Source organism: Engystomops pustulosus, unplaced genomic scaffold (genome assembly GCF_040894005.1).
Source record: "Engystomops pustulosus unplaced genomic scaffold, aEngPut4.maternal MAT_SCAFFOLD_149, whole genome shotgun sequence".
In the NCBI taxonomy this organism is placed as follows: domain Eukaryota; kingdom Metazoa; phylum Chordata; class Amphibia; order Anura; family Leptodactylidae; genus Engystomops; species Engystomops pustulosus.
The window spans coordinates 245,001-272,045 of record NW_027285029.1 but is presented as its reverse complement, the minus strand read 5'-3'; the positions used below and the strand labels follow the sequence as shown (position 1 = coordinate 272,045).

Below are 27,045 nucleotides of genomic sequence, written 5' to 3'. Positions count from 1 at the left end.
GCTGTAGCCCCCCAGTGTCAGGAGGTGACGGGGGATGGGGGAGAATGCTGTAGCCCCCCAGTGTCAGGAGCTGACGGGGGATGGGGGAGAATGCTGTAGCCCCCCAGTGTCAGGAGGTGACGGGGGATGGGGGAGAATGCTGTAGCCCCCCAGTGTCAGGGGGTGACGGGGGATGAGGGAGAATGCTGTAGCCCCCCAGTGTCAGGAGGTGACGGGGGATGGGGGAGAATGCTGTAGTCCCCCAGTGTCAGGAGGTGACGGGGGATGGGGGAGAATGCTGTAGCCCCCCAGTGTCAGGGGGTGAGAGGTCGCCCCCGTTCTCCATGTGAGGTCACAGTTGAGGCATTTAACCGTTTGCTGTCCCACTAGCATGTCCCCTCCCCCGCCCCCGTAGGATGTACGCAGGACTCACGCTGGCCAATCTGTGCCTCGGGGACGCGCTCGCGGATGATCCGGCACGCGTCGTAGATCATGGTGGACGGTTCAAACTGCATCGTCTTCACCACATTCCCGATACTGATCTTCAGCGACAGAGCAACCATGGCGACAGCGGGGGTGGGGGTCTACTCTATGGGAAACACCTGGAAGAGAAGAAGAGGCAGGTAAGTGACACAGGTGACAGGTAGGTGGCCCTCACAGCCGAGCTCCTGAGGACATGGTGCCGTGCACAGGAAGGACGCAAGGCTGAGGTAGGTACCTATGGCAGTAGGCACAGCGGTCAGGATCAGGTAAGTTGGTGCTAGGGGTGCAGTGGCCGCGGTGCGCTCGGGTAGGTTATTCCGGACACTTATAACTTTTTATTAATGTCTTGATTACACAACGCGTTTCAGAATCTCTAGGGAGAAGTCAGAGAACTGGAGGCAACCGGGTAACCCCAGCCGAGGTCATAGGTCGTGTAAGTATCCGAAATTACTACACCTACCCAAGTGCACCGCAGCGACAGCACCCGACCACCCAACCCTGAATAGTATGAGGGGTCTCCTGGTGACAGCAGGTCCTGGGATGTACACATATGAGACATCACACCCTGTATACTATGATGAGAGGTCTCCTGGTGACTGCAGGTCCTGGGGTGTGCACATATGAGACATCACACCCTGTATACTATGATGAGAGGTCTCCTGGTGACAGCAGGTCCTGGGGTGTACACATATGAGACATCACACCCTGTATACTATGATGAGAGGTCTCCTGGTGACAGCAGGTCCTGGGGTGTACACATATGAGACATCACACCCTGTATACTATGATGAGAGGTCTCCTGGTGACAGCAGGTCCTGGGGTGTACATATGAGACATCACACCCTGTATACTATGATGAGAGGTCTCCTGGTGACAGCAGGTCCTGGGGTGTACACATATGAGACATCACACCCTGTATACTATGATGAGAGGTCTCCTGGTGACAGCAGGTCCTGGGGTGTGTACATATGAGACATCACACCCTGTATACTATGATGAGAGGTCTCCTGGTGACTGCAGGTCCTGGGGTGTACACATATGAGACATCACACCCTGTATACTATGATGAGAGGTCTCCCGGTGACAGCAGGTCCTGGGGTGTACACATATGAGACATCACACCCTGTATACTATGATGAGAGGTCTCCCGGTGACAGCAGGTCCTGGGGTGTACACATATGAGACATCACACCCTGTATACTATGATGAGAGGTCTCCTGGTGACAGCAGGTCCTGGGGTGTACACATATGAGACATCACACCCTGTATACTATGATGAGAGGTCTCCTGGTGACAGCAGGTCCTGGGGTGTACATATGAGACATCACACCCTGTATACTATGATGAGAGGTCTCCTGGTGACAGCAGGTCCTGGGGTGTACACATATGAGACATCACACCCTGTATACTATGATGAGAGGTCTCCTGGTGACAGCAGGTCCTGGGGTGTACACATATGAGACATCACACCCTGTATACTATGATGAGAGGTCTCCTGGTGACAGCAGGTCCTGGGGTGTACACATATGAGACATCACACCCTGTATACTATGATGAGAGGTCTCCTGGTGACAGCAGGTCCTGGGGTGTACACATATGAGACATCACACCCTGTATATGATGAGAGGTCTCCTGGTGACAGCAGGTCCTGGGGTGTACACATATGAGACATCACACCCTGTATACTATGATGAGAGGTCTCCTGGTGACAGCAGGTCCTGGGGTGTACATATGAGACATCACACCCTGTATACTATGATGAGAGGTCTCCTGGTGACAGCAGGTCCTGGGGTGTGCACATATGAGACATCACACCCTGTATACTATGATGAGAGGTCTCCTGGTGACTGCAGGTCCTGGGGTGTGCACATATGAGACATCACACCCTGTATACTATGATGAGAGGTCTCCTGGTGACAGCAGGTCCTGGGGTGTGCACATATGAGACATCACACCCTGTATACTATGATGAGAGGTCTCCTGGTGACTGCAGGTCCTGGGGTGTACACATATGAGACATCACACCCTGTATACTATGATGAGAGGTCTCCTGGTGACAGCGGGTCCTGGGGTGTACACATATGAGACATCACACCCTGTATACTATGATGAGAGGTCTCCTGGTGACAGCAGGTCCTGGGGTGTACACATATGAGACATCACACCCTGTATACTATGATGAGAGGTCTCCTGGTGACAGCAGGTCCTGGGATGTGCACATATGAGACATCACACCCTGTATACTATGATGAGAGGTCTCCTGGTGACAGCAGGTCCTGGGGTGTACACATATGAGACATCACACCCTGTATACTATGATGAGAGGTCTCCTGGTGACTGCAGCTCCTGGGGTGTACACATATGAGACATCACACCCTGTATACTATGATGAGAGGTCTCCTGGTGACAGCAGGTCCTGGGGTGTACACATATGAGACATCACACCCTGTATACTATGATGAGAGGTCTCCTGGTGACTGCAGCTCCTGGGGTGTACACATATGAGACATCACACCCTGTATACTATGATGAGAGGTCTCCTGGTGACAGCAGGTCCTGGGGTGTACACATATGAGACATCACACCCTGTATACTATGATGAGAGGTCTCCTGGTGACAGCAGGTCCTGGGGTGTACACATATGAGACATCACACCCTGTATACTATGATGAGAGGTCTCCTGGTGACAGCAGGTCCTGGGGTGTACATATGAGACATCACACCCTGTATACTATGATGAGAGGTCTCCTGGTGACAGCAGGTCCTGGGGTGTACACATATGAGACATCACACCCTGTATACTATGATGAGAGGTCTCCTGGTGACAGCAGGTCCTGGGGTGTACACATATGAGACATCACACCCTGTATACTATGATGAGAGGTCTCCTGGTGACAGCAGGTCCTGGGGTGTACACATATGAGACATCACACCCTGTATATGATGAGAGGTCTCCTGGTGACAGCAGGTCCTGGGGTGTACACATATGAGACATCACACCCTGTATACTATGATGAGAGGTCTCCTGGTGACAGCAGGTCCTGGGGTGTACACATATGAGACATCACACCCTGTATACTATGATGAGAGGTCTCCTGGTGACTGCAGGTCCTGGGGTGTACACATATGAGACATCACACCCTGTATACTATGATGAGAGGTCTCCTGGTGACAGCAGGTCCTGGGGTGTACACATATGAGACATCACACCCTGTATACTATGATGAGAGGTCTCCTGGTGACAGCAGGTCCTGGGGTGTACACATATGAGACATCACACCCTGTATACTATGATGAGAGGTCTCCTGGTGACAGCAGGTCCTGGGGTGTACATATGAGACATCACACCCTGTATACTATGATGAGAGGTCTCCAGGTGACTGCAGGTCCTGGGGTGTACACATATGAGACATCACACCCTGTATACTATGATGAGAGGTCTCCTGGTGACAGCAGGTCCTGGGGTGTGCACATATGAGACATCACACCCTGTATACTATGATGAGAGGTCTCCTGGTGACAGCAGGTCCTGGGGTGTACACATATGAGACATCACACCCTGTATACTATGATGAGAGGTCTCCTGGTGACTGCAGGTCCTGGGGTGTACACATATGAGACATCACACCCTGTATACTATGATGAGAGGTCTCCTGGTGACAGCAGGTCCTGGGATGTACACATATGAGACATCACACCCTGTATACTATGATGAGAGGTCTCCTGGTGACAGCAGGTCCTGGGGTGTACATATGAGACATCACACCCTGTATACTATGATGAGAGGTCTCCTGGTGACAGCAGGTCCTGGGGTGTACACATATGAGACATCACACCCTGTATATGATGAGAGGTCTCCTGGTGACAGCAGGTCCTGGGGTGTACACATATGAGACATCACACCCTGTATACTATGATGAGAGGTCTCCTGGTGACAGCAGGTCCTGGGGTGTGCACATATGAGACATCACACCCTGTATACTATGATGAGAGGTCTCCTGGTGACAGCAGGTCCTGGGGTGTACATATGAGACATCACACCCTGTATACTATGATGAGAGGTCTCCTGGTGACAGCAGGTCCTGGGGTGTGCACATATGAGACATCACACCCTGTATACTATGATGAGAGGTCTCCTGGTGACAGCAGGTCCTGGGGTGTACACATATGAGACATCACACCCTGTATACTATGATGAGAGGTCTCCTGGTGACAGCAGGTCCTGGGGTGTACACATATGAGACATCACACCCTGTATACTATGATGAGAGGTCTCCTGGTGACAGCAGGTCCTGGGGTGTACACATATGAGACATCACACCCTGTATACTATGATGAGAGGTCTCCTGGTGACAGCAGGTCCTGGGGTGTGCACATATGAGACATCACACCCTGTATACTATGATGAGAGGTCTCCTGGTGACAGCAGGTCCTGGGGTGTACACATATGAGACATCACACCCTGTATACTATGATGAGAGGTCTCCTGGTGACAGCAGGTCCTGGGGTGTGCACATATGAGACATCACACCCTGTATACTATGATGAGAGGTCTCCTGGTGACAGCAGGTCCTGGGGTGTACACATATGAGACATCACACCCTGTATACTATGATGAGAGGTCTCCTGGTGACAGCAGGTCCTGGGGTGTACATATGAGACATCACACCCTGTATACTATGATGAGAGGTCTCCTGGTGACTGCAGGTCCTGGGGTGTGCACATATGAGACATCACACCCTGTATACTATGATGAGAGGTCTCCTGGTGACAGCAGGTCCTGGGGTGTACACATATGAGACATCACACCCTGTATACTATGATGAGAGGTCTCCTGGTGACAGCAGGTCCTGGGGTGTACACATATGAGACATCACACCCTGTATATGATGAGAGGTCTCCTGGTGACAGCAGGTCCTGGGGTGTACACATATGAGACATCACACCCTGTATACTATGATGAGAGGTCTCCCGGTGACAGCAGGTCCTGGGGTGTACACATATGAGACATCACACCCTGTATACTATGATGAGAGGTCTCCTGGTGACAGCAGGTCCTGGGGTGTACACATATGAGACATCACACCCTGTATATGATGAGAGGTCTCCTGGTGACAGCAGGTCCTGGGGTGTACACATATGAGACATCACACCCTGTATACTATGATGAGAGGTCTCCTGGTGACAGCAGGTCCTGGGGTGTACACATATGAGACATCACACCCTGTATACTATGATGAGAGGTCTCCTGGTGACAGCAGGTCCTGGGGTGTACACATATGAGACATCACACCCTGTATACTATGATGAGAGGTCTCCTGGTGACTGCAGGTCCTGGGGTGTACACATATGAGACATCACACCCTGTATACTATGATGAGAGGTCTCCTGGTGACAGCAGGTCCTGGGGTGTACACATATGAGACATCACACCCTGTATACTATGATGAGAGGTCTCCTGGTGACAGCAGGTCCTGGGGTGTACACATATGAGACATCACACCCTGTATACTATGATGAGAGGTCTCCTGGTGACAGCAGGTCCTGGGGTGTACACATATGAGACATCACACCCTGTATACTATGATGAGAGGTCTCCTGGTGACAGCAGGTCCTGGGGTGTGCACATATGAGACATCACACCCTGTATACTATGATGAGAGGTCTCCTGGTGACAGCAGGTCCTGGGGTGTGCACATATGAGACATCACACCCTGTATACTATGATGAGAGGTCTCCTGGTGACTGCAGGTCCTGGGGTGTGCACATATGAGACATCACACCCTGTATACTATGATGAGAGGTCTCCTGGTGACAGCAGGTCCTGGGGTGTACATATGAGACATCACACCCTGTATACTATGATGAGAGGTCTCCTGGTGACAGCAGGTCCTGGGGTGTACATATGAGACATCACACCCTGTATACTATGATGAGAGGTCTCCTGGTGACAGCAGGTCCTGGGGTGTGCACATATGAGACATCACACCCTGTATACTATGATGAGAGGTCTCCTGGTGACAGCAGGTCCTGGGGTGTACACATATGAGACATCACACCCTGTATACTATGATGAGAGGTCTCCTGGTGACAGCAGGTCCTGGGATGTACACATATGAGACATCACACCCTGTATACTATGATGAGAGGTCTCCTGGTGACAGCAGGTCCTGGGGTGTACACATATGAGACATCACACCCTGTATACTATGATGAGAGGTCTCCTGGTGACAGCAGGTCCTGGGGTGTACACATATGAGACATCACACCCTGTATACTATGATGAGAGGTCTCCTGGTGACAGCAGGTCCTGGGGTGTGCACATATGAGACATCACACCCTGTATACTATGATGAGAGGTCTCCTGGTGACAGCAGGTCCTGGGGTGTACATATGAGACATCACACCCTGTATACTATGATGAGAGGTCTCCCGGTGACAGCAGGTCCTGGGGTGTACACATATGAGACATCACACCCTGTATACTATGATGAGAGGTCTCCTGGTGACAGCAGGTCCTGGGGTGTACATATGAGACATCACACCCTGTATACTATGATGAGAGGTCTCCTGGTGACAGCAGGTCCTGGGGTGTACACATATGAGACATCACACCCTGTATACTATGATGAGAGGTCTCCTGGTGACAGCAGGTCCTGGGGTGTACACATATGAGACATCACACCCTGTATACTATGATGAGAGGTCTCCTGGTGACAGCAGGTCCTGGGGTGTACACATATGAGACATCACACCCTGTATACTATGATGAGAGGTCTCCCGGTGACAGCAGGTCCTGGGGTGTACACATATGAGACATCACACCCTGTATACTATGATGAGAGGTCTCCTGGTGACAGCAGGTCCTGGGGTGTACACATATGAGACATCACACCCTGTATACTATGATGAGAGGTCTCCTGGTGACTGCAGGTCCTGGGGTGTACACATATGAGACATCACACCCTGTATACTATGATGAGAGGTCTCCTGGTGACAGCAGGTCCTGGGGTGTACACATATGAGACATCACACCCTGTATACTATGATGAGAGGTCTCCTGGTGACTGCAGGTCCTGGGGTGTACACATATGAGACATCACACCCTGTATACTATGATGAGAGGTCTCCTGGTGACAGCAGGTCCTGGGGTGTACACATATGAGACATCACACCCTGTATACTATGATGAGAGGTCTCCTGGTGACAGCAGGTCCTGGGGTGTACACATATGAGACATCACACCCTGTATACTATGATGAGAGGTCTCCTGGTGACAGCAGGTCCTGGGGTGTACACATATGAGACATCACACCCTGTATACTATGATGAGAGGTCTCCTGGTGACAGCAGGTCCTGGGGTGTACACATATGAGACATCACACCCTGTATACTATGATGAGAGGTCTCCTGGTGACAGCAGGTCCTGGGGTGTACACATATGAGACATCACACCCTGTATATGATGAGAGGTCTCCTGGTGACAGCAGGTCCTGGGGTGTACACATATGAGACATCACACCCTGTATACTATGATGAGAGGTCTCCTGGTGACAGCAGGTCCTGGGGTGTACACATATGAGACATCACACCCTGTATACCCTGTATATGATGAGAGGTCTCTGGGCGCACAGTACACAGGAAGCAGGGAGATCCTTGTGGTGATGTCCATATATAGAGAGAAGTGTCAGGAACTATGGCGGGGGAGGGGGTGGAGGAGTAATAATCACTTCCCCATGTCATTCCAGGCCTCATCCAAGAATGTCCATCCATGAAACATCCTACACAACTCTGCAGCACCTGGCAGCGATATTCCTGACATCTCCATCATAACCTCTACAAGGATCACACCACATCCATGTATTCACAGCCCTCCCCGAGAGCGAGGAGACTGCGACCAGGCAGAGAGGGGGGCGACCGGCCGGCGCAGAGGGGAGAGAGGGGGCGGCCGGCCGGCGCAGAGGGGAGAGAGGGGGCGGCCGGCCGGCGCAGAGGGGAGAGAGGGGGCGGCCGGCCGGCGCAGAGGGGAGAGAGGGGGCGGCCGGCCGGCGCAGAGGGGAGAGAGGGGGCGGCCGGCCGGCGCAGAGGGGAGAGAGGGGGCGGCCGGTCGGCTCAGAGGGGGGCGACCGGCCGTCGCAGAGGGGAGAGAGGGGGGCGACCGGCCGTCGCAGAGGGGAGAGAGGGGGCGGCCGTCGCAGAGGGGAGAGAGGGGGCGGCCGTCGCAGAGGGGAGAGAGGGGGCGGCCGTCGCAGAGGGGAGAGAGGGGGCGGCCGTCGCAGAGGGGAGAGAGGGGGCGGCCGTCGCAGAGGGGAGAGAGGGGGCGGCCGTCGCAGAGGGGAGAGAGGGGGCGGCCGTCGCAGAGGGGAGAGAGGGGGCGGCCGTCGCAGAGGGGAGAGAGGGGGCGGCCGTCGCAGAGGGGAGAGAGGGGGCGGCCGTCACAGAGGGGAGAGAGGGGGCGACCAACCGGCGCGGAGGGGACAGGGGGGGAGAGAGGGGGCGACCGGCCAGAACGGAGGGGAGAGAGGGGGCGACCAACAGGCGCGGAGGGGAGAGGGGAGCAGCCGGCCAATATTTTCAAAAATTGACAGTTTATCAGAGACTGCAGACATCCGGAAAATCTATATTTGTCCTAAACTCACAGGAAGGACATGGCCACAGATAAGTGTCACAGCCACAAAGTCAGGAACCTCCATATACTGACAAGACCCGATGTACACAGAGAGGAACCACAAGAAGAGGGTCCAGGCGCTGAAAAATAATCATTGTACAAGCACTGTCACCTCCTGTGTCCTCCTCCTCATAGATTGTAAGCTCCTGTGACCATTGTACAAGCACTGTCACCTCCTGTGTCCTCCTCCTCATAGATTGTAAGCTCCTGTGACCATTGTACAAGCACTGTCACCTCCTGTCCTCCTCCTCAAAGATTGTAAGCTCCTGTGACCATTGTACAAGCACTGTCACCTCCTGTGTCCTCCTCCTCCTCATAGATTGTAAGCTCCTGTGACCATTGTACAAGCACTGTCACCTCCTGTGTCTCCTCCTCCTCATAGATTGTAAGCTCCTGTGACCATTGTACAAGCACCGTCACCTCCTGTCCCCTCCTCCTCATAGATTGTAAGCTCTTGTGACCATTGTACAAGCACTGTCACCTCCTGTGTCGTCCTCCTCATAGATTGTAAGCTATTGTGACCATTGTACAAGCACTGTCACCTCCTGTGTCCTCCTCCTCATAGATTGTAAGCTCCTGTGGCCATTGTACAAGCACTGTCACCTCCTGTCCTCCTCCTCATAGATTGTAAGCTCCTGTGACCATTGTACAAGCACCGTCACCTCCTGTCCCCTCCTCCTCATAGATTGTAAGCTCTTGTGACCATTGTACAAGCACTGTCACCTCCTGTGTCGTCGTCCTCATAGATTGTAAGCTCCTGTGACCATTGTACAAGCACTGTCACCTCCTGTCCCCTCCTCCTCATAGATTGTAAGCTCATGTGACCATTGTACAAGCACTGTCACCTCCTGTCCCCTCCTCCTCATAGATTGTAAGCTCATGTAACCATTGTACAAGCGCTGTCACCTCCTGTGTCCTCCTCCTCCTCATAGATTGTAAGCTCTTGTGACCATTGTACAAGCACTGTCACCTCCTGTGTCTCCTCCTCATACATTGTAAGCTCCTGTGACCATTGTACAAGCACTGTCACCTCCTGTGTCTCCTCCTCCTCATAGATTGTAAGCTCCTGTGACCATTGTACAAGCACTGTCACCTCCTGTGTCTACTCCTCATAGATTGTAAGCTCCTGTGACCATTGGACAAGCACTGTCACCTCCTGTGTCCCCTCCTCCTCATAGATTGTAAGCTCCTGTGACCATTGTACAAGCACTGTCACCTCCTGTGTCCTCCTCCTCCTCCTAGATTGTAAGCTCCTGTGACCACTGTACAAGCACTGTCACCTCCTGTCCCCTCCTCCTCATAGATTGTAAGCTCTTGTGACCATTGTACAAGCACTGTCACCTACTGTGTCCTCCTCCTCATAGATTGTAAGCTCATGTGACCATTGTACAAGCACTGTCACCTACTGTGTCCTCCTCCTCATAGATTGTAAGCTATTGTGACCATTGTACAAGCACTGTCACCTCCTGTGTCCTCCTCCTCATAGATTTTAAGCTCATGTGACCATTGTACAAGCACTGTCACCTCCTGTGTCCTCCTCCTCCTCCTCATAGATTGTAAGCTCCTGTGACCATTGTACAAGCACTGTCACCTCCTGTGTCCCCTCCTCCTCATAGATTGTGAGCTCCTGTGACCATTGTACAAGCACTGTCACCTCCTGTGTCCCCCTCCAACTCATAGATTGTAAGCTCCTGTGACTATTGGACAACACTGTCACATCCTGTGTCCCCCTCCTCCTCATAGATTGTAAGCTCCTGTGACCATTGTACAATCACTGTCACCTCCTGTGTCCCCCTCCAACTCATAGATTGTAAGCTCCTGTGACCATTGTACAAGCACTGTCACCTCCTGTGTCCTCCTCCTCCTCATAGATTGTAAGCTCCTGTGACCATTGTACTATCACTGTCACCTCCTGTGTCCTCCTCCTCATAGATTGTTGGCTCCTGTGGCCATTGTACAAGCACTGTCACCTCCTGTGTCCTCCTTCTCCTCATAGATTGTAAGCTCCTGTGACCACTGTACAAGCGCTGTCACCTCCTGTGTCCCCTCCTCATAGATTGTAAGCTCATGTGACCATTGTACAAGCACGGTCACCTCCTGTGTCCCCTCCTCCTCATAGATTGTAAGCTCATGTGACCATTGTACAAGCACTGTCACCTCCTGTGTCCTCCTCCTCCTCATAGATTGTAAACTCTTGTGACCATTGTACAAGCACTGTCACCTCCTGTGTCTCCTCCTCATACATTGTAAGCTCCTGTGACCATTGTATAAGCACTGTCACCTCCTGTGTCCTCCTCCTCCTCATAGATTGTAAGCTCTTGTGACCATTGTACAAGCACTGTCACCTCCTTTGTCCTCCTCATAGATTGAAAGCTCTTGTGACCATTGTACAAGCACTGTCCCCTCCTGTGTCCCCTCCTCCTCATAGATTGTAAGCTCCTGTGACCATTGTACTATCACTGTCACCTCCTGTGTCCCCTCCTCATAGATTGTAAGCTCCTGTGACCATTGTACAAGCACTGTCACCTCGTGTGTCCCCTCCTCCTCATAGATTGTAAGCTCCTGTGACCATTGTACAAGCACTGTCACCTCCTTTGTCCCCTCCTCCTCATAGATTGTAAGCTCCTGTGACCATTGTACAAGCGCTGTCACCTCCTGTGTCTCCTCCTCCTCATAGATTGTAAGCTCCTGTGACCATTGTACAAGCACTATCACCTCCTGTGTCCTCCTTCTCCTCATAGATTGTAAGCTCCTGTGACGATTGGACAAGCACTGTCACATCCTGTGTCCCCCTCCTCCTCATAGATTGTAAGCTCCTGTGACCATTGTACAAGCACTGTCACCTCCTGTGTCCTCCTCCTCCTCATAGATTGTAAACTCTTGTGACCATTGTACAAGCACTGTCACCTCCTGTGTCTCCTCCTCATACATTGTAAGCTCCTGTGACCATTGTATAAGCACTGTCACCTCCTGTGTCCTCCTCCTCCTCATAGATTGTAAGCTCCTGTGACCATTGTACTATCACTGTCACCTCCTGTGTCCTCCTCCTCCTCATAGATTGTAAGCTCCTGTGACCATTGTACTATCACTGTCACCTCCTTTGTCCTCCTCATAGATTGTAAGCTCCTGTGACCATTGTACTATCACTGTCACCTCCTGTGTCCCCTCCTCATAGATTGTAAGCTCCTGTGACCATTGTACAAGCGCTGTCACCTCCTCTGTCCCCTCCTCCTCATAGATTGTAAGCTCCTGTGACCATTTTACAAGCGCTGTCACCTCCTGTGTCTCCTCCTCCTCATAGATTGTAAGCTCCTGTGACCATTGTACAAGCACTATCACCTCCTGTGTCCTCCTTCTCCTCATACATTGTAAGCTCCTGTGACGATTGGACAAGCACTGTCACATCCTGTGTCCCCCTCCTCCTCATAGATTGTAAGCTCTTGTGACCATTGTACAAGCACTGTCACCTACTGTGTCGTCCTCCTCATAGATTGTAAGCTCATGTGACCATTGTATAAGCACTGTCACCTGCTGTGTCTCCTCCTCATACATTGTAAGCTCCTGTGACCATTGTATAAGCACTGTCACCTCCTGTGACCTCCCCCTCCTCATAGATTGTAAGCTCTTGAGACCATTGTATAAACACTGTCACCTCCTGTGTCCTCCTCCTCATAGATTGTAAGCACTTGTGACAATTGTACAAGCACTGTCACCTACTGTGTCCTCCTCCTCATAGATTGTGAGCTCCAGTGACCAATGTACAATCACTGTCACCTCCTGTGTCCACTCCTCATAGATTGTAAGCTCTTGTGACCATTGTACAAGCACTGTCACCTCCTTTGTCCTCCTCCTCATAGATTGTAAGCTCCTGTGACCACTGTACAAGCACTGTCACCTCCTGTGTCCCCCTCCTCCTCATAGATTGTAAGCTCCTGTGACCATTGTACAAGCACTGTCACCTATTGTGTCCTCCTCCTCATAGATTGTAAGCTCCTGTGACCATTGTACAAGCACTGTCACCTCCTGTGTCCCCCTCCTCATAGATTGTAAGCTCCTGTGACCATTGTACAAGCACTGTCACCTCCTGTGTCTCCTCCTCATACATTGTAAGCTCCTGTGACCATTGTACAAGCGCTGTCACCTCCTGTCTCCTCCTCCTCATAGATTGTAAGCTCTTGTGACCATTGTACAAGCACTGTCACCTCCTGTGTCTCCTCCTCATACATTGTAAGCTCCTGTGACCATTGTACAAGCGCTGTCACCTCCTGTCTCCTCCTCCTCATAGATTGTAAGCTCCTGTGACGATTGGACAAGCACTGTCACATCCTGTGTCCCCCTCCTCCTCATAGATTGTAAGCTCCTGTGACCATTGTACAATCACTGTCACCTCCTGTGTCCCCCTCCAACTCATAGATTGTAAGCTCCTGTGACAATTGTACAAGCGCTGTCACCTCCTGTGTCCTCCTCCTCATAGATTGTTGGCTCCTGTGGCCATTGTACAAGCACTGTCACCTCCTGTGTCCTCCTTCTCCTCATAGATTGTAAGCTCCTGTGACCACTGTACAAGCGCTGTCACCTCCTGTGTCCCCTCCTCATAGATTGTAAGCTCATGTGACCATTGTACAAGCACGGTCACCTCCTGTGTCCCCTCCTCCTCATAGATTGTAAGCTCATGTGACCATTGTACAAGCACTGTCACCTCCTGTGTCCTCCTCCTCCTCATAGATTGTAAACTCTTGTGACCATTGTACAAGCACTGTCACCTCCTGTGTCTCCTCCTCATACATTGTAAGCTCCTGTGACCATTGTATAAGCACTGTCACCTCCTGTGTCCTCCTCCTCCTCATAGATTGTAAGCTCTTGTGACCATTGTACAAGCACTGTCACCTCCTTTGTCCTCCTCATAGATTGAAAGCTCTTGTGACCATTGTACAAGCACTGTCCCCTCCTGTGTCCTCCTCCTCATAGATTGTTGGCTCCTGTGGCCATTGTACAAGCACTGTCACCTCCTGTGTCCTCCTTCTCCTCATAGATTGTAAGCTCCTGTGACCACTGTACAAGCGCTGTCACCTCCTGTGTCCCCTCCTCATAGATTGTAAGCTCATGTGACCATTGTACAAGCACGGTCACCTCCTGTGTCCCCTCCTCCTCATAGATTGTAAGCTCATGTGACCATTGTACAAGCACTGTCACCTCCTGTGTCCTCCTCCTCCTCATAGATTGTAAGCTCCTGTGACCATTGTACTATCACTGTCACCTCCTGTGTCCCCTCCTCATAGATTGTAAGCTCCTGTGACCATTGTACAAGCACTGTCACCTCGTGTGTCCCCTCCTCCTCATAGATTGTAAGCTCCTGTGACCATTGTACAAGCACTGTCACCTCCTCTGTCCCCTCCTCCTCATAGATTGTAAGCTCCTGTGACCATTGTACAAGCGCTGTCACCTCCTGTCTCTCCTCCTCCTCATAGATTGTAAGCTCCTGTGACCATTGTACAAGCACTATCACCTCCTGTGTCCTCCTTCTCCTCATAGATTGTAAGCTCCTGTGACGATTGGACAAGCACTGTCACATCCTGTGTCCCCCTCCTCCTCATAGATTGTAAGCTCCTGTGACCATTGTACAAGCACTGTCACCTCCTGTGTCCCCTCCTCATAGATTGTAAGCTCCTGTGACCATTATACAAGCACTGTCACCTCCTGTGTCCTCCCCCTCCTCCTCATAGATTGTAAGCTCATGTGACCATTGTACAAGCACTGTCACCTCCTGTGTCCTCCTCTTCATAGATTGTAAGCTCCTGTGACCATTGTACATGCACTGTCACCTCCTGTGTCCTCCTCCTCCTCATAGATTATATGCTCCTGTGACCATTATACAAGCACTGTCACCTCCTGTGTCCTCCCCCTCCTCCTCATAGATTGTAAGCTCATGTGACCATTGTACAAGCACTGTCACCTCCTGTGTCCTCCTCCTCATAGATTGTAAGCTCCTGTGACCATTGTACAAGCACTGTCACCTCCTGTGTCCTCCTCCTCCTCATAGATTGTAAGCTCCTGTGACCATTGTACAAGCACTGTCACCTCCTGTGTCCCCTCATCCTAATAGATTGTAAGCTCCTGTGACCATTGTACAAGCACTGTCACCTCCTCTGTCCCCTCCTCCTCATAGATTGTAAGCTCCTGTGAACATTGTTCAAGCACTTTCACCTCCTATATTTCCTCCTCCTCATAGATTGTGAGCTCTTGTGACCATTGTTCAAGCACTGTCACCTCCTATATTTCCTCCTCATAGATTGTAAGCTCCTGTGACCATTGTACAAGCACTGTCACCTCCTGTGTCCCCTCCTCCTCATAGATTGTAAGCTCCTGTGACCATTGTTCAAGCACTGTCACCTCTTATATTTCCTCCTCATAGATTGTAAGCTCCTGTGACCATTGTACAAGCACTGTCACCTCCTGTGTCCTCCTCCTCATAGATTGTAAGCTCCTGTGACCATTGTACAAGCACTGTCACCTCCTGTGTCCTCCTCCTCATAGATTGTAAGCTCCTGTGACCATTGTACATACACTGTCACCTCCTGTTTCCTCCTCCTCATAGATTGTAAGCTCTTGTGACCAATGTACAAGCACTGTCACCTCCTGTGTCTCCTCGTCATACATTGTAAGCTCCTGTGACCATTGTACAAGCACTGTCACCTCCTGTGTCGTCCTCCTCCTCATAGATTGTAAGCTCCTGTGACCATTGGACAAGCACTGTCACCTCCTGTGTCGTCCGCCTCATAGATTGTAAGCTCTTGTGGCCATTGTACAAGCACTGTCACCTCCTGTGTCCTCCTCCTCATAGATTGTAAGCTCATGTGACCATTGTACATGCACTGTCACTACCTGTCCCGTCCTCCTCATAGATTGTAAGCTCCTGTGACCATTGTACAAGCACTGTCACCTCCTGTGTCCTCCTCATAGATTGTAAGCTCCTGTGGCCATTGTACAAGCACTGTCACCTCCTGTGTCCTCCTCCTCATAGATTGTAAGCTCCTGTGGCCATTGTACAAGCACTGTCACCTCCTGTCCCCTCCTCCTCATAGATTGTAAGCTCCTGTGACCATTGTACAAGCAATGTCACCTCCTGTGTCCTCCTCCTCATAGATTGTAAGCTCTTGTGACCATTGTACAAGCTGTGTCACCTCCTGTGTCCTCCTCCTCATAGATTGTAAGCTCTTGTGACCATTGTACAAGCACTGTCACCTCCTGTGTCCTCCTCCTCCTCATAGATTGTAAGCTCCTGTGACCATTGTACAAGCACTGTCACCTCCTGTGTCCTCCTCCTCCTCATAGAATTTAAGCTCTTGTGACCATTGTATAAGCACTGTCACCTCCTGTGTCCTCCTCCTCCTCATAGATTGTAAGCTCCTGTGACCATTATACAAGCACTGTCACCTCCTGTCCCCTCCTCCTCATAGATTGTAAGCTCTTGTGACCATTGTACAAGCACTGTCACCTCCTGTGTCCTCCCCCTCCTCATAGATTGTAAGCTCTTGAGACCATTGTATAAACACTGTCACCTCCTGTGTCCTCCTCCTCATAGATTGTAAGCTCCTGTGACCATTGTACAAGCACTGTCACCTCCTGTGTCCTCCTCCTCATAGATTGTAAGCTCCGGTGACCATTGTACAAGCACTGTCACCTCCTGTGTCCTCCTCCTCATAGATTGTAAGCTCTTGTGACCATTGTACAAGCACTGTCACCTCCTTTGTCCTCCTCCTCATAGATTGTAAGCTCCTGTGACCACTGTACAAGCACTGTCACCTCCTGTGTCCCCCTCCTACTCATAGATTGTAAGCTCATGTGACCATTGTACAAGCACTGTCACCTACTGTGTCCTCCTCCTCATAGATTGTAAGCTCCTGTGACCATTGTACAAGCACTGTCACCTCCTGTCCCTTCCTCCTCATAGATTGTAAGCTCCTGTGACCATTATACAAGCACTGTCACCTCCTGTCCCCTCCTCCTCATAGATTGTAAGCTCTTGTGACCATTGTACAAGCACTGTCACCTCCTGTGTCCTCCCCCTCCTCATAGATTGTAAGCTCTTGAGACCATTGTATAAACACTGTCACCTCCTGTGTCCTCCTCCTCATAGATTGTAAGCTCCTGTGACCATTGTACAAGCACTGTCACCTCCTGTGTCCTCCTCCTCATAGATTGTAAGCTCCGGTGACCATTGTACAAGCACTGTCACCTCCTGTGTCCTCCTCCTCATAGATTGTAAGCTCTTGTGACCATTGTACAAGCACTGTCACCTCCTTTGTCCTCCTCCTCATAGATTGTAAGCTCCTGTGACCACTGTACAAGCACTGTCACCTCCTGTGTCCCCCTCCTACTCATAGATTGTAAGCTCATGTGACCATTGTACAAGCACTGTCACCTACTGTGTCCTCCTCCTCATAGATTGTAAGCTCCAGTGACCAATGTACAAGCACTGTCACCTATTGTGTCCTCCTCCTCATAGATTGTAAGCTCCTGTGACCATTGTACAAGCACTGTCAACTCCTGTCCCCTCCTCCTCATAGATTGTAAGCTCTTGTGACCATTGTACAAGCACTGTCACCTCCTGTGTCCCCCTCCTCATAGATTGTAAGCTCCTGTGACCATTGTACAAGCACTGTCACCTCCTGTGTCTCCTCCTCATACATTGTAAGCTCCTGTGACCATTGTACAAGCGCTGTCACCTCCTGTCTCCTCCTCCTCATAGATTGTAAGCTCTTGTGACCATTGTACAAGCACTGTCACCTCCTGTGTCTCCTCCTCATACATTGTAAGCTCCTGTGACCATTGTACAAGCGCTGTCACCTCCTGTCTCCTCCTCCTCATAGATTGTAAGCTCCTGTGACGATTGGACAAGCACTGTCACATCCTGTGTCCCCCTCCTCCTCATAGATTGTAAGCTCCTGTGACCATTGTACAATCACTGTCACCTCCTGTGTCCCCCTCCAACTCATAGATTGTAAGCTCCTGTGACAATTGTACAAGCGCTGTCACCTCCTGTGTCCTCTTCCTCATAGATTGTTGGCTCCTGTGGCCATTGTACAAGCACTGTCACCTCCTGTGTCCTCCTTCTCCTCATAGATTGTAAGCTCCTGTGACCACTGTACAAGCGCTGTCACCTCCTGTGTCCCCTCCTCATAGATTGTAAGCTCATGTGACCATTGTACAAGCACGGTCACCTCCTGTGTCCCCTCCTCCTCATAGATTGTAAGCTCATGTGAGCATTGTACAAGCACTGTCACCTCCTGTGTCCTCCTCCTCCTCATAGATTGTAAACTCTTGTGACCATTGTACAAGCACTGTCACCTCCTGTGTCTCCTCCTCATACATTGTAAGCTCCTGTGACCATTGTATAAGCACTGTCACCTCCTGTGTCCTCCTCCTCCTCATAGATTGTAAGCTCTTGTGACCATTGTACAAGCACTGTCACCTCCTTTGTCCTCCTCATAGATTGAAAGCTCTTGTGACCATTGTACAAGCACTGTCCCCTCCTGTGTCCCCTCCTCCTCATAGATTGTAAGCTCCTGTGACCATTGTACTATCACTGTCACCTCCTGTGTCCCCTCCTCATAGATTGTAAGCTCCTGTGACCATTGTACAAGCACTGTCACCTCGTGTGTCCCCTCCTCCTCATAGATTGTAAGCTCCTGTGACCATTGTACAAGCACTGTCACCTCCTCTGTCCCCTCCTCCTCAGATTGTAAGCTCCAGTGACCATTGTACAAGCGCTGTCACCTCCTGTCTCCTCCTCCTCCTCATAGATTGTAAGCTCCTGTGACCATTGTACAAGCACTATCACCTCCTGTGTCCTCCTCCTCCTCATAGATTGTAAGCTCCTGTGACGATTGGACAAGCACTGTCACATCCTGTGTCCCCCTCCTCCTCATAGATTGTAAGCTCCTGTGACCATTGTACAATCACTGTCACCTCCTGTGTCCCCCTCCAACTCATAGATTGTAAGCTCCTGTGACCATTGTACAAGCACTGTCACCTCCTGTGTCCCCCCCTCCTCATAGATTGTAAGCTCCTGTGACCATTGTACAAGCACTGTCACCTCCTGTGTCCTCCCCCTCCTCCTCATAGATTGTAAGCTCATGTGACCATTGTACAAGCACTGTCACCTCCTGTGTCCTCCTCTTCATAGATTGTAAGCTCCTGTGACCATTGTACATGCACTGTCACCTCCTGTGTCCTCCTCCTCCTCATAGATTGTAAGCTCCTGTGACCATTATACAAGCACTGTCACCTCCTGTGTCCTCCCCCTCCTCCTCATAGATTGTAAGCTCATGTGACCATTGTACAAGCACTGTCACCTCCTGTGTCCTCCTCCTCATAGATTGTAAGCTCCTGTGACCATAGTACAAGCACTGTCACCTCCTGTGTCCTCCTCCTCCTCATAGATTGTAAGCTCCTGTGACCATTGTACAAGCACTGTCACCTCCTGTGTCCCCTCATCCTAATAGATTGTAAGCTCCTGTGACCATTGTACAAGCACTGTCACCTCCTCTGTCCCCTCCTCCTCATAGATTGTAAGCTCCTGTGACCATTGTTCAAGCACTTTCACCTCCTATATTTCCTCCTCATAGATTGTAAGCTCCTGTGACCATTGTACAAGCACTGTCACCTCCTGTGTCCCCTCCTCCTCATAGATTGTAAGCTCCTGTGACCATTGTTCAAGCACTTTCACCTCCTATATTTCCTCCTCATAGATTGTAAGCTCCTGTGACCATTGTTCAAGCACTGTCACCTCTTATATTTCCTCCTCATAAATTGTAAGCTCCTGTGACCATTGTACAAGCACTGTCACCTCCTGTGTCCTCCTCCTCATAGATTGTAAGCTCCTGTGACCATTGTACATGCACTGTCACCTCCTGTTTCCTCCTCCTCATAGATTGTAAGCTCTTGTGACCAATGTACAAGCACTGTCACCTCCTGTGTCTCCTCCTCATACATTGTAAGCTCCTGTGACCATTGTACAAGCACTGTCACCTCCTGTGTCGTCCTCCTCCTCATAGATTGTAAGCTCCTGTGACCATTGGACAAGCACTGTCACCTCCTGTGTCGTCCGCCTCATAGATTGTAAGCTCTTGTGGCCATTGTACAAGCACTGTCACCTCCTGTGTCCTCCTCCTCATAGATTGTAAGCTCATGTGACCATTGTACATGCACTGTCACCTCCTGTCCCCTCCTCCTCATAGATTGTAAGCTCCTGTGACCATTGTACAAGCACTGTCACCTCCTGTGTCCTCCTCATAGATTGTAAGCTCCTGTGGCCATTGTACAAGCACTGTCACCTCCTGTGTCCTCCTCCTCATAGATTGTAAGCTCCTGTGGCCATTGTACAAGCACTGTCACCTCCTCCTCATAGTTTGTAAGCTCCTGTGGCCATTGTACAAGCACTGTCACCTCCTGTCCCCTCCTCCTCATAGATTGTAAGCTCCTGTGACCATTGTACAAGCACTGTCACCTCCTCCTCATAGTTTGTAAGCTCTTGTGACCATTGTACAAGCACTGTCACCTCCTGTGTCCTCCTCCTCCTCATAGATTGTAAGCTCCTGTGACCATTGTACAAGCACTGTCACCTCCTGTGTCCTCCTCCTCCTCATAGAATTTAAGCTCTTGTGACCATTGTATAAGCACTGTCACCTCCTGTGTCCTCCTCCTCCTCATAGATTGTAAGCTCTTGTGACCATTGTACAAGCGCTGTCACCTCATGTCTCCTCCTCCTCATAGATTGTAAGCTCTTGTGACCATTGTACAAGCACTGTCACCTCCTGTGTCCCCTCCTCATAGATTGTAAGCTCTTTTGACCATTGTACATGCATTGTCACCTCCTCTGCCCCCTCCTCCACATAGATTGTAAGCTCCTGTGACCATTGTACAAGCACTGTCACCTCCTGTGTCCTCTCCTCAGATTGTAAGCTCCTGTGACCATTGTACAAGCACTGTCACCTCCTGTCTGCTCCTTCTCCTCATAGATTGTAAGCTCCTGTGACCATTGTACAAGCACTGTCACCTCCTGTGTCCTCCTCCTCATAGAGTGTAAGCTCTTGTGACCATTGTACAAGCGCTGTCACCTCCTGTCTCCTCCTCCTCATAGATTGTAAGCTCCTGTGACCATTGTACAAGCACTGTCACCTCCTGTCTCCTCCTCCTCATAGATTGTAAGCTCCTGTGACCATTGTACAAGCACTGTCACCTCCTGTGTCCTCCTCCTCCTCATAGATTGTAAGCTCTTATGACCATTGTATAAGCACTGTCACCTCCTGTGTCTCCTCCTCATACATTGTAAGCTCCTGTGACCATTGTACAAGCGCTGTCACCTCCTGTCTCCTCCTCCTCATAGATTGTAAGCTCTTGTGACCATTGTACAAGCACTGTCACCTCCTGTGTCCTCCTCCTCCTCATAGATTGTAAGCTCTTATGACCATTGTATAAGCACTGTCACCTCCTGTGTCTCCTCCTCATACATTGTAAGCTCCTGTGACCATTGTACAAGCGCTGTCACCTCCTGTCTCCTCCTCCTCATAGATTGTAAGCTCTTGTGACCATTGTACAAGCACTGTCACCTCCTGTGTCCTCCTCCTCCTCATAGATTGTAAGCTCATGTGACCATTGTATAAGCACTGTCACCTCCTGTGTCTCCTCCTCATAGATTGTAAGCTCTTGTGACCATTGTACAAGCACTGTCACCTCCTGTGTCCTCCTCCTCCTCATAGATTGTAAGCTCCTGTGACCATTGTACAAGCACTGTCACCTCCTGTGTCTCCTCCTCCTCATAGATTGTAAGCTCTTGTGACCATTGTACAAGCACTGTTAACTCCTGTCCACTCCACCTCATAGATTGTAAGCTCTTGTGACCAATGTACAAGCACTGTCACCTCCTGTGTCTCCTCCTCCTCATAGATTGTAAGCTCCTGTGACCATTGTACAAGCGCTGTCACCTCCTGTGTCGTCCTCCTTATAGATTGTAAGCTCCTGTGACCATTGTACAAGCACTGTCACCTCCTGTGCCCCTCCTCATAGAGTGTAAGCTCCTGTGACCATTGTACAAGCACTGTCACCTCCTGTGTCCTCCTCCTCCTCATAGATTGTAAGCTCCTGTGACCATTGTACAAGCACTGTCACCTCCTGTGTCCCCTCCTCATAGATTGTAAGCTCCTGTGACCATTATACAAGCACTGTCACCTCCTGTGTCCTCCCCCTCCTCCTCATAGATTGTAAGCTCATGTGACCATTGTACAAGCACTGTCACCTCCTATGTCCTCCTCTTCATAGATTGTAAGCTCCTGTGACCATTGTACATGCACTGTCACCTCCTGTGTCCTCCTCCTCCTCATAGATTGTAAGCTCCTGTGACCATTGTACAAGCACTGTCACCTCCTGTGTCCTCCTCCTCATAGATTGTAAGCTCCTGTGACCATTGTACAAGCACTGTCACCTCCTGTGTCTCCTCCTCCTCATAGATTGTAAGCTCCTGTGACCATTGTACAAGCACTGTCACCTCCTGTGTCCCCTCCTCATAGATTGTAAGCTCCTGTGACCATTATACAAGCACTGTCACCTCCTGTGTCCTCCCCCTCCTCCTCATAGATTGTAAGCTCATGTGACCATTGTACAAGCACTGTCACCTCCTATGTCCTCCTCTTCATAGATTGTAAGCTCCTGTGACCATTGTACATGCACTGTCACCTCCTGTGTCCTCCTCCTCCTCATAGATTGTAAGCTCCTGTGACCATTGTACAAGCACTGTCACCTCCTGTGTCCTCCTCCTCATAGATTGTAAGCTCCTGTGACCATTGTACAAGCACTGTCACCTCCTGTGTCTCCTCCTCTCATAGATTGTAAGCTCCTGTGACCATTGTACAAGCACTGTCACCTCCTGTGTCCCCTCCTCATAGATTGTAAGCTCCTGTGACCATTATACAAGCACTGTCACCTCCTGTGTCCTCCCCCTCCTCCTCATAGATTGTAAGCTCATGTGACCATTGTACAAGCACTGTCACCTCCTATGTCCTCCTCTTCATAGATTGTAAGCTCCTGTGACCATTGTACAAGCACTGTCACCTCCTGTGTCCCCTCCTCCTCATAGATTGTAAGCTCCTGTGACCATTGTACATGCACTGTCACCTCCTGTGTCCTCCTCCTCCTCATAGATTGTAAGCTCCTGTGACCATTGTACAAGCACTGTCACCTCCTGTGTCCTCCTCCTCCTCATAGATTGTAAGCTCCTGTGACCATTGTACAAGCACTGTCACCTCCTGTGTCGTCCTCCTCCTCATAGATTGTAAGCTCCTGTGACCATTGTACAAGCACTGTCACCTCCTGTGTCCTCCTCCTCCTCATAGATTGTAAGCTCCTTTGACCATTGTACAAGCACTGTCACCTCCTGTGTCCCCTCCTCCTAATAGATTGTAAGCTCCTGTGACCATTGTTCAAGCACTTTCACCTCCTATATTTCCTCCTCCTCATAGATTGTGAGCTCTTGTGACCATTGTACCAGCACTGTCACCTCCCATGTCCCCTCCTTCTCATAGATTGTAAGCTCCTGTGACCATTGTTCAAGCACTGTCACCTCCTATATTTCCTCCTTATAGATTGTGAGCTCTTGTGACCATTGTACCAGCACTGTCACCTCTTATATTTCCTCCTCATAGATTGTAAGCTCCTGTGACCATTGTACAAGCACCGTCACCTCCTGTGTCCTCCTCCTCCTCATAGATTGTAAGCTCCTGTGACCATTGTACAAGCACTGTCACCTCCTGTGTCCTCCTCCTCATAGATTGTAAGCTCCTGTGACCATTGTACAAGCACTGTCACCTCCTGTGTCCTCCTCCTCATAGATTGTAAGCTCCTGTGACCATTGTACATGCACTGTCACCTCCTGTCTCCTCCTCCTCATAGATTGTAAGCTCCTGTGACCATTGTACAAGCACTGTCACCTCCTGTGTCTCCTCCTCCTCATAGATTGTAAGCTCCTGTGACCATTGTACAAGCGCTGTCACCTCCTGTGTCGTCCTCCTTATAGATTGTAAGCTCCTGTGACCATTGTACAAGCACTGTCACCTCCTGTGCCCCTCCTCATAGAGTGTAAGCTCCTGTGACCATTGTACAAGCACTGTCACCTCCTGTGTCCTCCTCCTCATAGATTGTAAGCTCCTGTGACCATTGGACAAGCACTGTCACCTCCTGTGTCCTCCTCCTCCTCATAGATTGTAAGCTCTTGTGACCAATGTACATGCACTGTCACCTCCTGTGTCTCCTCCTCATACATTGTAAGCTCCTGTGACCATTGTACAAGCGCTGTCACCTCCTGTGTCTCCTCCTCCTCATAGATTGTAAGCTCCTGTGACCATTGTACAAGCGCTGTCACCTCCTGTGTCGTCCTCCTCATAGATTGTAAGCTCCTGTGACCATTGTACAAGCACTGTCACCTCCTGTGCCCCTCCTCATAGAGTGTAAGCTCCTGTGACCATTGTACAAGCACTGTCACCTCCTGTGTCCTCCTCCTCCTCATAGATTGTAAGCTCCTGTGACCATTGTACAAGCACTGTCACCTCCTTTGTCCTCCTCATAGATTGAAAGCTCTTGTGACCATTGTACAAGCACTGTCACCTCCTGTGTCCCCTCCTCCTCATAGATCGTAAGCTCCTGTGACCATTATACTATCACTGTCACCTCCTGTGTCCCCTCCTCATAGATTGTAAGCTCCTGTGACCATTGTACAAGCACTGTCACCTCCTGTGTCCTCCTCCTCCTCATAGATTGTAAGCTCCTGTGACCATTGTACAAGCACTGTCACCTCCTGTGTCCTCCTCCTCATAGATTGTAAGCTCCTGTGACCATTGTACAAGCACTGTCACCTCCTCTGTCCCCTCCTCCTCATAGATTGTAAGCTCCTGTGACAATTGTACAAGCGTTGTCACCTCCTGTCTCCTCCTCATAGATTGTAAGCTCTTGTGACCATTGTACAAGCACTGTCACCTCCTGTGTCCCCTCCTCATAGAGTGTAAACTCCTGTGACCATTGTACAAGCACTGTCACCTCCTGTGTCCTCCTCCTCCTCATAGATTGTAAGCTCCTGTGACCATTGTACAAGCACTGTCACCTCCTGTGTCGTCCGCCTCATAGATTGTAAGCTCTTGTGGCCATTGTACAAGCACTGTCACCTCCTGTGTCCTCCTCCTCATAGATTGTAAGCTCATGTGACCATTGTACCTGCACTGTCACCTCCTGTGTCCTCCTCCTCATAGATTGTAAGCTCCTGTGACCATTGTACAAGCACTGTCACCTCCTGTGTCCTCCTCATAGATTGTAAGCTCCTGTGGCCATTGTACAAGCACTGTCACCTCCTGTGCACTCCACCTCATAGATTGTAAGCTCCTGTGACCATTGTACAAGCACTGTCACCTCCTGTGTCCTCCTCCTCATAGATTGTAAGCTCTTGTGACCATTGTACAAGCACTGTCACCTCCTGTGTCCTCCTCCTCCTCATAGATTGTAAGCTCCTGTGACCATTGTACAAGCACTGTCACCTCCTGTGTCGTCCTCCTTCTCATAGATTGTAAGCTCTTGTGACCATTGTATAAGCACTGTCACCTCCTGTGTCCTCCTCCTCCTCATAGATTGTAAGCTCCTGTGACCATTGTACATGCACTGTCACCTCCTGTGTCTCCTCCTCATACATTGTAAGCTCCTGTGACCATTGTACAAGCGCTGTCACCTCCTGTGTCTCCTCCTCCTCATAGATTGTAAGCTCTTGTGACCATTGTACAAGCACTGTCACCTCCTGTGTCCTCCTCCTCCTCCTCATAAATTGTAAGCTCCTGTGACCATTGTACAAGCACTGTCACCTCATGTCCCCTCCTCCTCATAGATTGTAAGCTCTTGTGACCATTGTACAAGCACTGTCACTTCCTGTTTGCTCCTCCTCCTCATAGACTGTAAGCTCTTGTGACCATTGTACATGCACTGTCACCTCCTGTCTGCTCCTCCTCCTCATAGACTGTAAGCTCCTGTGACCATTGTACAAGCACTGTCACCTCCTGTGTCCTCTCCTCAGATTGTAAGCTCCTGTGACCATTGTACAAGCACTGTCACCTCCTGTCTGCTCCTTCACCTCATAGATTGTAAGCTCCTGTGACCATTGTACAAGCGCTGTCACCTCCTGTCTCCTCCTCCTCATAGATTGTAAGCTCTTGTGACCAATGTACAAGCACTGTCACCTCCTGTGTCTCCTCCTCATACATTGTAAGCTCCTGTGACCATTGTACAAGCGCTGTCACCTCCTGTCTCTCCTCCTCATAGATTGTAAGCTCCTGTGACCATTGTTCAAGCACTGTCACCTCCTGTGTCTCCTCCTCATACATTGTAAGCTCCTGTGACCATTGTACAAGCGCTGTCACCTCCTGTCTCCTCCTCCTCATAGATTGTAAGCTCTTGTGACCATTGTACAAGCACTGTCACCTCCTGTGTCCTCCTCCTCCTCATAGATTGTAAGCTCCTGTGACCATTGTACAAGCGCTGTCACCTCCTGTCTCCTCCTCCTCATAGATTGTAAGCTCCTGTGACCATTGTACAAGCACCGTCACCTCCTGTCCACTCCTCATAAATTGTAAGCTTCTGTGACCATTGTACAAGCACTGTCACCTCCTGTGTCCCCTCCTCCTCATAGATTGTAAGCTCCTGTGACCATTGTACAAGCACTGTCACCTCCTGTGTTCTCCTCCTCATAGATTGTAAGCTCCTGTGACCATTGTACAAGCACTGTCACCTCCTGTGTCCCCTCCTCCTCATAAATTGTAAGCTCCTGTGACCATTGTACAAGCACTGTCACCTCCTGTGTCTCCTCCTCATACATTGTAAGCTCCTGT

The 27,045-nt window shown here is 50.3% G+C and overlaps 1 protein-coding gene across 1 annotated transcript in view; it reads right to left on the bottom strand.

Moving 5' to 3' along the window:
• TLN1 (talin 1) overlaps window positions 1-27,045 on the bottom strand; it is a 57,093-nt gene that overhangs the window by 9,641 nt on the left and 20,407 nt on the right. Inside the window, exon 2 of the mRNA XM_072131828.1 lies at window positions 413-581. Coding sequence (XP_071987929.1) covers window positions 413-542 — 130 coding nt within the window. The 5' untranslated portion in view covers window positions 543-581. The remainder of the gene's footprint in view (window positions 1-412; window positions 582-27,045) is intronic.